At 42.9% G+C, this 13,559-nt stretch overlaps 1 protein-coding gene across 1 annotated transcript in view; it reads left to right on the plus strand.

The window, feature by feature from the left end:
* Positions 1-13,559, plus strand: part of DNAH6 (dynein axonemal heavy chain 6) — a 180,585-nt gene that overhangs the window by 87,375 nt on the left and 79,651 nt on the right. Inside the window, exons 44-49 of the mRNA XM_065405933.1 lie at positions 1,458-1,612; positions 3,834-4,065; positions 8,587-8,739; positions 9,195-9,335; positions 10,308-10,550; positions 11,330-11,497. Of these exons, the coding sequence (XP_065262005.1) occupies positions 1,458-1,612; positions 3,834-4,065; positions 8,587-8,739; positions 9,195-9,335; positions 10,308-10,550; positions 11,330-11,497 (1,092 nt within the window). The remainder of the gene's footprint in view (positions 1-1,457; positions 1,613-3,833; positions 4,066-8,586; positions 8,740-9,194; positions 9,336-10,307; positions 10,551-11,329; positions 11,498-13,559) is intronic.

A 13,559-nucleotide genomic window follows, 5' to 3' on the forward strand; every position in this document is an offset into this window, starting at 1 on the left:
GCGTTGTGCCTGTTATACCAAAAGTGACTGTGGCCCTTTATGTTATATTTAGAAGAGAAGTAGTCCTTCTGCATCTTGATAAAATGTCTGCATTAGCAAAAATGGGATTTCAACCACCTTTCAGGGAACTAGCGTACTATTGTGAAAAGACTAAGCTGCATACAGATCGACCTAGAACTGGTCCCCCTATATTAGGAAGAAGTGAATAGCCTTCTGCCTAAAAGTCAGATATTGTAGCTAATGTACTTTCACTGGAGGAAGTTGTTAATGTTTTCACAGCCTCTGTTACTAGTGACCAAAGAGAATCATTCAGACTGAGGATTGGCAAAATTTAAGTGATCCTAATTATAAAATAGTTGGCTGAAATAAGTCTGGTTCTCCTTCATAAAGTTGCTTCCCCCCAAGATACCTGGGGACAAGAGGAAGTGATTTCACCAGGTGCTTTCCATTACAGAATGCACTAAGAAATGGTGATAAGGGATAGCAAATATTATTTTGAAGCAATATGGTATTCGAGGGGCAGAAGTAGATTCCAGGTAGATATTTGATCTTTGGATCCTGATGGGAATGGATAGGAAAGGAAGCCATCAGTGGTACAATTTATGACTCATGCCAAGGGCAAGCTAAATCTTTAAAGGATATTTTTAAAAAACTAGTGGCATTTAACAAAGTTTATACTAGGAAAGGATTTAAGTTGCACCATAAGCACTCAACTAGATAGATCAGATAGCAAATTGGGGGCAGTTTAAGGGACAAGTGTGCATATTGGCAAACATATCCAGGATAGAGGTTTCAGGAACCTGTGGAGAGAAATTATTTCTCTCAGAGTTTACATGTTCAATTTTCATTCTTTTTCTCTGTACACAAGGACAGCTTTTACATTACTTTGACTCACTTCTGCAAGCAGTAACTGCTGCCTTGTGAGGAAATCTTTTGCAATTAGCCCCAGCTGAGATCTCATGATGACGTTTACTGGGTAGGGAAGGATTCATATGGAATGCAGGTTACAACCGAGTAAAAGAGGCTAGTAAGTGAGAGAAAAACACAACAGCTGAATTCTTGGAACTAAATGCTAGGGGTGGTTTGGGAAAAAATGAGGTCTGAAATACAGCTAAAAGTGTGGTTAGAGGTCAGTTGCAAACTTTAGCCACAGGCATGAAAGAAGTGGAGAAGTGAGACTGCTCTTAACAGAGTGCAAAACTAAAATGAAAATGGATTTAATCCCGGAATTTTTTTTTTTAATTTCCCCAATGAACACGTTGAAGTCAATGGGAACTGCTGGGTATTCAGCACTTAGGGTGCCATTCAAATGCCTAACTATGAATTTAGGAACCTACCTCTAGGACCCAAGTATTGAAAATCTTGACTAATAATTTGTGGAGATTTTAAGCACTATAATTTCTGTCCATTCATTTTGATCTCATTTCTCTTATTTTCCACAAATAATTTCCTTTCAGATGGGCGCAGATAAAGCTGATCGAATATATGAGGATCTGACTGATACGGAGAAGATTATATCAGTTTTACAAGACTACCTGGATGACTACAATATAACAAACTCTAAGGAGACAAAGCTGGTGTTCTTCCAGGATGCCATCGAGCATGTTTCAAGGTACAGGACTGTTTAGTTAATACCTTGGCGGTATCATTGTTTTAAGGTAATAATCAGACCAGTGTAAACAAGTGAATTTAAGTCATTTTGAGAAGCATTTAAATTGTGTGACTAATCACAGGTTTATACACTGAAAGGATGCATTAAAATACATACAGAATTAACCATGGAGTCCCTAATAAGCAAACATATTAAATTCATCCCGCCCTCAAATATAAACTGGTGGTCAAGCTGAGATGGAAGGAGGTATTTGTCAATCCATTAAAATGGTATAATCCCATGCTGAACCCTGAATCAAGAGTGTGCCCAGCTGCATAAGTGGAGTGAACAACCACCCGCCCTAGCCCTCTGATCATCATGATACCCAGGAAATCCTATGCCACAGGGGTGGCCGACCTGTGGCTCTGGAGCCACGTGCGGCTCTTCAGAAGTTAATATGCGGCTCCTTGTATAGGCACCGACTCCGGGGCTGGAGCTACAGGCACCAAATTTCCAATGTGCCGGGGGGTGCTCACTGCTCAACCCCTGGCTCTGCCACAGGCCCTGCCCCCACTCCACCCCTTCCCACCCCCTCCCCGAGCCTGCCATGCCCTTGCTGTGCCCTCTCCCCCCCCCATCTTCCTGCACGCCACGAAACAGCTGATCAGGAGGTGCAGGGAGGGAGGGGGAGGTGCTGATCAGCGGGGCTGCCGGTGAGCGGGAGGCGCTGGGAGCGGAAGGAGCTGATGGGAGGCTGCTGACGTATTACTGTGGCTCTTTGGCAATGTACATTGGTAAATTCTGGCTCCTTCTCAGGCTCAGGTTGGCCACCCCTGCTATGCTGCTTCAGAAGACTTGTCATCAACATGGACATTGAAGTCACTAGGCACTGTCAGCCTCTGCAACTCCATTGGCATCTAGATTTTTACATACAGATTTAGGAGTCTAATTTAAGGCACCCAGACACAGAAGTTTTGATCACAAACATGGTCTCCATTTGTGTGTATGAACTTGGCAGATGCAATCCGTGGCTAGACAGATACTACAATGATATGTGTTTCTGGAACAAATCTGTATACTTGTCACTTGTGCACACAAAATATAGAATTTACAGAAACCACTTATGCACTCAAACCGAACCAAATTAAGTGCACATCTTTTGGCATGTATAAATTCTGTCATTTTAAAAGTACACAAAAATTGTGTGTGCTCATAGTGTGAACATGCACAAATAGAGGCCAGATTGAAGAGGCTTCTTTGAAAATTTGGCCAACAATTAATTTGTAATGATGTGGCACAATTGGTAAAGGATTCAATCTGAAAGGGAGGTTTGATGTTCATGAGATAAAGCTTCTAGAAAGCTGAAGTCCTTCCAGAATCAGTCGAAAATGGAAATCAACAGTGGGGTCCATTAGTATTACACTTGGTTAAGTGGCATGTTCTTAAAGACAATGGAATGTACCTTGAAGTCCCTGTTCAGTCCAAACTCGACCTGTGCTGTTTATTTTCTCTACCCAAGTACACAATTATATATCTATGTATTAATATAATTCATAAATATTTAATAGATATATGGCACATATTTACAGTGATTCACTTGCACCCCTCTACAGTGTAGAGCAACTTGAAGTGAGAGTAAATATAATTTATGCCCATTTTCTGTCCCCTTTATGCTTCCAGAGCAGTTTAAAAAAGAGTATTTTCCCAGCTGCCTGCCCTGTAAGATCCTCCTGCAAAAAGACAAATAGGATTCTCCACTAGTGTTTTCTTGGAAATTATCCATAATAACCAACTTGTTGAAATCAGAGTATGTCAAAAGCGATTTTGAGTTAAAGATTCCCTCTGTTCAATAGCCCGGCTGGGATGGGAGATCCAGGGTACACTGGGTGGGTTTTGACAGCAGTGTGGGGATCCCAGAAGGAGATTGAGTTTTGGTTGGGGTGAACTTATCCTGAATTAATGCAGCTAGGTCAGTGTCTGAAATGTCCCTCTGAGCTTGGCTTGTGTGCGTCTGCATGTGTTCCCTGCCTAAGCCACTGGGCAGAGCAGGGAATGTTGTTTTCCATTGGGCCCCTGGCATTGTGCAAGAGAGGCTTCCATTGTTTGGATTGCAGAATTATAGGACTTTCGCTATGGTATCACGCCTGTGTGATGCTCCTGTGATGCCATAATGAGAAAAGTACATAGTTGGAAAATTCTGTCATTTTTACTACCTTACATTCTATGCTTGATTTTCCTATAGAATTGCTCGGATGATCCGTCAGGAAAGAGGAAATGCCCTGCTTGTTGGAGTAGGAGGTACTGGCAAACAGTCTCTCACTCGACTTGCCTCTCATATATGTGGGTACAAATGCTTTCAGATAGAACTTAGCCGTGGTTATAATTACGACAGTTTTCATGACGATCTGAGGAAGCTGTATAAGATGGCAGGAGTAGAAGACAAAGATATGGTTTTCCTCTTCACAGACACACAGGTATGTTTAAATGGGTCGACCAGAAATGCAGTTGGCTTTATCATTAAAATGTTGTGGCTTACACAATAACAAGCTATTTATTTTTATATGGTGTTGTTTATATGAAGTAAGAAAATGCTTTAGAGTGAGGATCATAAGCTTAAATCAATCAATACAATCTTATAGTAATATATAAAAGGAGGAAGTGACTCAGAGGAAGGAAGAGGAGAGTTCTTGGTAACTGAGGTAGCGTAAATGAAAGAGCTACCTCTTCCTTCTTCCTGTGCCCCTTTCCCATAATTCTCCAAAGCTAGAACAGACTTGAGACTGCAGGTGAATATGGCGTCTGATAGGAAGAGTGGGCCAAGATCATGACAGGACCAAGGACAGAGTTTCAATCTTGTGCAGTGGAAAGGATGAACGGAAGGTATAAATCTTCCCCCAGAAGTGAAAAATGAGGTCAGTGGAACTGTTCTGATTTACACCAGTTGAGGATCTGCCCCATTGACTTCTTGTTCAAGGCTCTCAAGAAGTATAAAGTAATTGATATTAGTGAAAACCAACGATGTGATCAAGTAGGATGAAAAAAGGACAGGTCATGATCAGAAGCCAGAAGTAAATAATTAACTATGCAAAGGAAGGTATTCTCAGTACTGAAAAAAGATACAACATTAATAATGTACGTAAGTTGTTGTATCTGTTTACTTACCATAGAAAAGTGTTAGATTTTTCCTACTGGAAATAGATCAGGGCATCTAAAAAATACATCTGAATCTTATGATTTATTCCCTGAGCTCAGACAATATCATTTCTATGAATAAGCTGTGATCTGGAAGAGCGGGCTAGGTAGTGACTCACAAAATAAGCATGGCAAATATCCCTACCTTCACAGTTTCTGTATCCTAGAATGTATCTGAATCCAGGTATCCCTGCTGTGTGTTCGTTAACTTCTGAGAATTGAATATGCTTTTCCACATCACAGCTAATTTACAGGCATGCTTTTGTGTGAGCTCTGCTATGAAACAAGCAAAATGGCTCTCGTTCTTTTGGATACGCTAAGTTCTTCTGTGTATACTTTCAAAGCCATAAGTGCAAAAGGAGTTTTTCACATTTTGCCTTCAGAAGATTATTTTGCTTGGCTCATATTTGTTAATAGGAATTGCTTCAACTTTGTGCTATAAAGCTTAGAAGTAGCATCCTTTGAAGTTGTGATGAGTTCAGCTATTGTACAGTAAACCGCTTTTGATCTTTCTTTGGGAGCTGAAGGCCAGATTGTGAACCTTTCACTTCCAATGAGGAGCCAGTAATGATAAGTATTCCCAGTAATGGTAGTGGGACGCCGGGAGTGAGTAACTGTTCACCAATGAGAGCAAGGGGTTCTGGCCCTGAGAAACTGTTCTTTGATTAGTGCTGTAACAACCACAAATCAATGACTTAGGGCCAGGTTGGGACTAGTCTCTGCACAAAGGAGAGGGAAGAGTTCAATTTACTGTTGTGCTCCCATTCAGTACCCACAAGGTGGGCTGAGCAGCACCGGCCCTGTTCCTAGCTAGCATCTCCACAAGCTGTTGGAATGGGGTTGGGGAGAGGGCAGGGTTGTACCCAACTCACACCTGCGACCAATGTTGGCTATGCATAGCGTGGTACATATATTGTACCCTCTCCAACGGTGGCAGAGCCTACTGCTTTGGTGTGTGATTCCCAGGAACCCCCTGGAGGAGTTCTGCCTAACAGGGACACCAGCTGCAGCAGAGCTCGCTGAACATGCTCCTGGGTGCTTCTGCCCGCTGAAGGCAGAGCCTAGCCCTTATCTGAATGAACAATTCCCTGAACTACATCCGGCAGCTTATTTCTTGCTTGAAACATTTCATTTCCTGTCTATTAAACCTTGCATTCAGAAGCTGCATAGAATTTATTTGACTGTATGATTTTCTTGAGTCTTAAGATGAATAACAGAAAGTAATTTTAATATATTCATTTACTTTTAAGGCTCATAGTTTTCACAAGTATATTAATATTAACATGTACGCTGCACGAAAGCTTGTTATATTTGTGTGAATGAAGTCTCTCACAAGTCCTTAGCATAATCAATAGCTCTGTTTGACAAGGGGAGAAAATAGGTTGCACATAAAGAAACGCAAAAGAAACTACCACAAAGTCAGACAGCATTTGAAGAAGTGGGTGGCGTACGATTAAATGAACTGCACAGGATTACTACTAGTGTAGGGAAAGCCAAACTAAATGAAGAACCAAGATTCTGTATTATTCTCAAAATGCAATAGAATTCAGTGAAAATGAAGGAATACAATGTGAAAACCTTGAATCTACTGCAAAGAGAGATTTTGTTTCTGTGAAAAAAAGACTTTGCAACCTCTGTTGCTCTTTACACATTTCACAGGAGTTTAGCTTCTGAACAGAGATTCTACTGGCATTATAACCTGTTGGCATTATTGATAGTTTATTGCTAAGTAATAGCAATAAAGTCTCAATGGCTGGATGAAAATTAGAAAAATGACAGAAAATTTTAGGGATATGTTGCAAACTGACTCATTCCACACTCTAGAGATATGAAATTTCATCTACCTGCTATTATGCGGTCTGCATGAGAGGTCAGAGTATACACAAAACCAGCAATAGTAGCAATCAGAGAGACCTGAACCTGTTAGGTTCCTGATATGTGCATCAGATAAAAACTAGAAAACTGATTAAGAGGTAGAGTTTGCACAGGATTGCTGGGTTTCTGGTAATTACCTGAACATTTTGCAATAATTATTAAAAATCTCTTTTGGTTAATCTGAAAAGTGGCAGTTTAACAACATCCCATTGCCATAACATGATACACTGACACAGCAATATTCAGCCTTTGTGCTGGTTACTCCAGTGTTTAATCACGCTCAGTGTTAAAAAATTGTACCTTATTTCCAATTTGAACTTTGTTAGCTTCTTCTTCTTCTAGACATTTAAAGTTATGATGTCATTGGCTGCTAGATTATAGAGCCCTGAACCATCAACTGTTTTCTTCCTGTGTCAGCACTCCTAGCCCATGATCAAGTTACGATTTAACCTTCTCTTCTCTAAGCTAAATAGACTGAGGTCCTTATGGGTACATCAAGCACGGGCTTGAGACCAGGCTCAAGCCTAACGCGCCTTGTGTCCATACACCAACTGTGCTAACCTAGGGCTTGGACCTAGGGTCCCAGGACCCTGCAGGCTGGAGGTTCTGAGCCCATGTTAAGCTGGGACCTAGGGTCCGAGCTCTATTGCTTTCCTGTGTGTATGTGGCCCCAGCTTGATTTGGTTCACAGAAGTCCTCTGGATGTATCCCAGAGTTCTTGCTCCCAGACAAGCAGCACTGCAGGCAACCAGCACAGCAGCCGGAAGCACCATTAATGCCTGGCCGAGCATGTTCCCCCTTCCTGGTCGTCCCACAGCTACTCCAGCTCCTCCTCCTCAGGGCTGTGTGGAGCTTGCCCAGAGCAGGGAGTAAATTTGCCAGATGGGAGGTGGCTCTTGGCCACCGGGATGCCAGGGGTCATTCCTCCCCCAGCTGCGCTGAGCCGGGAGCCCTGCCATTACTCCTCTCTGCAGGGCAGCTGCTTGTCCCCCACTCTGATCTCTGGCTCTTGCTCCCAGGCCCTACCCCCACCCTCCCTGGGGCTGCGAGTGCAGAAGCACCCAGTCTGCATGCTGTTACTTCAGTTAATTCCTCCTGCAGCAGTGGCTGTGGCTCCGGCTGCTTCTCATTGCAGAGAAGTTTGGGGGCTGACTCCCACTCGCTGGCCTCACAGTGCACGGAGCCCGGATGCCCCTGCACGTGCAGCCTGAGGGCAGGCAAGGGGGTCCTGGGAACAAGGGACAGAGAACGGAGAAGGGACCAAGCAGCTTCCACTTGTGTGTGGGCTGTCCCTTAGGAGGTGGGCCACGTCAGGAGAGCAGGTTGCGGGTGAGAAGAAAGATCATAGAAGTGGGAGCACTGATTATCTGCAAAACAGGACGGGCCGTGTTGTGAGGTACAGAGGGAGAAAAAGGCTGTTCACCTGTTCAGAAGCAGCGTCTTCTGATGGTTGGTTGGCGGATAAAAGTATTGGCCCTCAGTTTGAAGAGTTAACGCAAAACTGACTAATATCAAAGTAGTAAAGTGACCATGAGCACAATAAACCTGAGCAAATGACAAGATCCTACAGATAATATCAGTAACTTTGAAAGACTGCAATCAGTGATCACACTGAACAGCGTGTGTGAATCAGATCAGAGGCCACACATTTGTTAAAACTTCTGGATATAGGGGAGAAAACGAATGGGGAAGACCTGTTTTGTTTTCGTAGGTAATATTTTGATGGTATCTGTTTCAAATATTTAACAGATAAGGATTTTCAAATACATTTTTCAGTTAAAAACAAAGATTTTTCTTACAATTTTTATAGCTTATGAATTCAGCACTGTTATTTTTATTTTCCTGATTGTTTTCTCCATATTTACACTTACAGAGGACACACACATTAATTCATTTGACATCTAATATTTATAAAATCTTATCTATAGATTGTTGTAGAGGAGTTCTTGGAAGACATAAACAATATTCTCAATTCTGGGGAAGTACCTAATTTATTTGAAAAAGATGAATTGGAACAGGTTCTGGCACCTACGAGACCAAAAGCTAAAGAGGCAGGAATACCAGAGGGGAGCAGAGATGAGGTAGGAGAAGTATTGCAAATATTAGTTTATTGTATCCAATAACATTGTAAATAGATGTTACTAAAATTCTTATTTTCAAAGAATTAAGTATAGACATTCTATCACATGCCTTTTATCTGTCTCTTATTTATCTAATGTATCTAATGTGAAAAGAGGAGAACATTACATTTTGTTTACACTCAGGAAGATCAACTTCCAGGACTTTTAATAAGTACTTCTGTTCTGTCATGTGTGGACAAAATATTCATATTCCACCCTTGGAGAGAAGAGTTCAGTTGTTCATAGACAATTTCTGAGACTAGCTATAGAGGTTAGAGATGGAAATGGCCTGTTAGATCATTCAGCCAAAGCAGGGTTGTTCCCTGCAGTACGTGACTGTACTAGATTTCCTTTGAGCAAACAACCTCATTGTCATCTCCTTTATTTTTCCTGCATGCTGTGTTCTTTTAAAACAGGTATTTCAATACTTCATTAACCGAGTTCGTCAGAAGCTGCATATCGTTCTCTGTATGAGTCCTGTAGGTGAAGCTTTCCGATCGCGATGTCGGATGTTTCCATCCCTTGTGAATTGCTGTACTATTGATTGGTTTGTGCAGGTTCGTACTAACTAAGATCCACAGAGTAATAACTTTGAGATGTCTCAGTAATAAACATTGCTATTATATATGCTATTTTATAAAAAATCAAGTAAAAATCTAGCCTCCTGAATGTCATCTAGGATTATGTGGCCTATGTGTTAATTTTCAATGACAGTTAATTCCAAGATTCTCATTAACTAGAATATCTCGAAAAACTGATTGTGGTTTCTACTCAGCTGATGATAACATATTGGATCCTGGCCTCTCCTTCAGTCTGAGACATTTGACAAAACCACAGGCAGCTCAGACTTGTCCACGGGGCTCCAAGGATTGACATCCTTTCATTCGTTGACCAGATTCTCTGCCTCCAGTGATGCAGACAAAGCAGTTCAGCAATCCTGCTTTATCCATTGCAGTCCTCGCTTTAAAAGCTGTTATGGGAGCAGAAGCCAACAATCTTCCCCACACACACACACACACACACACACTCTCTCTCTCTCTCTCTCTCTCTCTTTACTGTCCTGTAGGGGACTCAGATTTCCAGGGCTTTGCTCTCTAAACGAGACAAGATGCTGATCTTGGTTTGGTCCCCTGTCCTCAGTCCTGGTGAAGCAGGACAAACAGAGCAAGCTGAAGGTCTAGATGACCTTCTGAGGAGACACACAAGAAGATCACTGCCATGATTTCTGTCAGCTTGCAGACCTTTGCTTTGTCATGGGATGGGGTTCAATGTCTACATGGCTTGTAGGAACCACTAAATCCACCCCAGCCGACCAAGTCTTATCCAGAAACATCTCATCAAAGGCTGGCCAGTTTCAATATTCATAGGGCCATTTGATAAAGTTTTTTTAATATAATGTTCTCTTTCTGCAATGGTCCAGAGAAAACATCTAGTTTGTATTGAGAATTTACCATATTTCACCACAAATGTTGACTTTGACCGTGATGAAGTGAATGGCTGTTATTCAGATAATCTTTTCCCTTTTGCAGTGGCCCAGAGAAGCACTTCTTTCTGTATCAAGGACATTTTTCCTGAATGTTGATCTTGGAAGTGACGAGTTGAAAGAGAAAGTTTCAGTCATGTGTGTAGATATTCATATGAGTGTGACTGAAATGGCAGATCGATATTATGCTGAGCTGCGGCGACGATATTACACAACACCCACTTCGTATTTAGAATTAATCAATCTCTACTTGACCATGCTGGGGGAAAAAAGGAAGCAGTTGGTTTCAGTAGGTTTAATTTTATTAAGCAAAAATCTCTGCTTATTGCGTCTGAGAAATGTGTCTTACTTCCCCTCAGATTTTTGTATTACTTTTCTTTCATAGTGCAGCAGCTTCAGGGTTTACCATAAGTAAAATGGCTTGTAATTCTTTTGTGGTAAACCAGCCCAATTTTCCTTTTCCAAGTACTGAGTATTAAAACAAGGAATTTTTAGTCTAATTTACTTTCTACTATTGGTGATTTTTGTTACCGTTTTGCACTTCATTCACATGGAAAATGAAAAAATAGGAGTCATTTCACTTCCCCCATCTCTTGTCCTAGGACAAGACACTTGGGATACAAACATTGCAGCACAATGATTAAATCAAAACCAAAGAAAAACAAACAAACATTTTTATTGATTTTTAAACATTGCATTAACAGATTGCAATAATATTCATGTTTTTAAAATGTTTTATTTAACAAAAATCAACGTTGAGCCTAAACGTCTGACAGCTTTTGTTTGATAAGCATGATCAGGTTTGCCAATTTAGATGTTTTTTCTTTTATATCTGTATAAATATTGTTACAGCCATACTAACATAACATTTTTATTACAGCCACCCTTAAAATAAATTTATTATACAAATTATTTATAACATAATTTACAACTGATATAAAACTTACATTACATGGTGTTAAAATATATTTGCGCATAAGTTTATATTTTTATCGTGTTAGAACTTTTTGGAAGTACAGTGTTTGGGAAAAGTATTTAGATATATGAAATGTTTTTATTGGGCTGCAGGCTCGGGATCGAGTGAAGAATGGCTTATCCAAACTATTAGAGACGAACGTGCTTGTAGATAAAATGAAATTAGATCTCTCAGCTTTAGAGCCAGTCCTTGTAGAGAAATCAGTGGATGTTGAGGCTTTGATGGAAAAATTAGCAGTGGATCAAGAAAATGCTGATCAGGTACAAAGAATTATCTTGTAATATTTCTGAGATAGCACGTGTTACTGCTCAATAATTCATAGATACAGTAATGGGTTTAAAGATTAATAATTATGGGCTCTATGCTATCCTCTTTTATGTCACATACTGGCAGGGCCGGCTCTAGGTTTTTTGCCACCCCAAGCAAAAAAATTTTTTGGCTGCCCCCCGGTCACAGCCCTGGGCTCCTCTCCACACCCCCCTGCTGCCCCAGCCCTGGGCTCTCCCCCACTACCCGCACCCCACTGCTGCCCCAGCCCTGGGCTCTCCCCCCCCATCCACACCCCCCCTGCCGCCCCAGCCCTGGGCTCTCCCCCCCACACACACACCCCCTGCCGCCCCAGCTCTGGGCTCCCCCCTACCCTCCCACCATTGCCCCCCCACACACCTCCTGCCGCCCCAGCCCTGGGCTCCCCCCCCCCACCTGCACCCTCCTTCCTCCGCAGCCCTGGGTCACCGGTAACTCGCTCCCAGGGCAGGTCATTCAGCAGGAATTTTGGATGTGCACAGAACACAGACAGGATTGGTTCCCATATGGTTACAGAACTGCAGTAAAGTGGAACAGTTTTCAGCTTGTGTGATTGGAGGATATCTGGATGCATATTATAAGACTGTCCTACATAAATGAGGAAAAGTTGAGGTGCCTTTATTATTCTTTTGTTCCACTCTTTCTTTCTATGGGGAATTTGCCAATGCAATATCACTGTCTTCCTTTTAAACAAACAAACAAAAAAAAGGCAATGGCTGTTGAAAATAGTAATTCCAGTCCTAATAACCACTGTGTTACCGCGCAAGTGCTCGAGGCGGACTTCAAATGGTCCGTTGCCCGGTGTGCTTGGCACCAATAAAGACACCGAGGGGAGAAAGCAAGCCAAGTTTATTTCAGAGCTCTGAAATGGCACTAGGAGACCAGCATGTCTCAAATCCAGTGCAACAAATACAAATAACTTTTACTTTTTATACCCCAAACAGTTTCTGTGTAAGCCTTTGTCTGTTACTCCCTCTTACTACTACTCTCACCCCTCCCTTCTCTAGCCGTTACAATTAGAATAGTTCCCATACCCCTGCTTATCTTGTGGCCTTGCAAGGCCTGTTTACAGCAGTCTGCCTACTAGAAAAGCTGACCCTTACATTTCTGCTTCAGCTTGCTACAAAGCCTGTAAGCAGTGAGCACAGAAGTAGGTGAGAGTTCACAAGATGGGGTCTGGGGGTGCAGATAGGCCCAGAGCAAAAGAGCTTCATCGACACTTTGGTCTTCCACTCTCCCGAGTTACCTGGTAGCTATGCCTAGTGGTCCCCCAACAACTGGGAAGCATTTCTTGCTCAATTTTATCCTACTTTTTCTACAGCAAGTTACAGTGGATCATTATATTTGATTTGGGAGAAATGAAGTAACAGCTGCCCAAACTCAGCTTGAGCACTCCTGAATTTTGAGGTGTTCAAATCTGGAAGGCAGGTGCTGGGGGGGGGGGGCACCTGTGGCTCTGCAGGGGAGCATGGCAGCATGTATGCAGCAGCATGTCTGGTGCTGCGCGAAGCCAGACACGCTGGTCTGAGTGGCACGGTAAGGGGGCTGGGGGGTTGGAGAAGGGGTAGGGGGTTCCAGGGGGGCAGTCAAGGGACAGGGAGCAGGGGGAGTTGGATGGGGCGGAGGTTCTGGGGGGCAGTCAGGGGCAGGGAGAAAGGGAGGTTAGATGGGTCGGGGGTTAGATGGGTCAGGAGTTCGGGGGGGGCAGTCAGGGGACAGGCAGCAGTTGGATAGGCATTGGAGTCCCAGGGGTTTGTCAGGGGACAGGTAGGGGGTGGAGTCCTAGGGGAGAAGTTGGGGGGGTCTCAGGATGGGGCAGTTGGGGACAAGGAGAAGGGAGGCTTAGATAGGGGGTGGGGTCCCAGGAGGGGGCAATCAGGGGACAAGGATCAGTGGGGCTTAGATAGGGGGTGGGGTCCCAGGAGGGGGCAATCAGGGGACAAGGATCAGTGGGGCTTAGATAGGGGGTGGGGTCCTGGGGGGCAGTTGGGGCAGGGGTCCTGGGAGGGGGTGATC

This window comes from Emys orbicularis, chromosome 6 (genome assembly GCF_028017835.1).
Source record: "Emys orbicularis isolate rEmyOrb1 chromosome 6, rEmyOrb1.hap1, whole genome shotgun sequence".
Classification (NCBI taxonomy): domain Eukaryota; kingdom Metazoa; phylum Chordata; order Testudines; family Emydidae; genus Emys; species Emys orbicularis.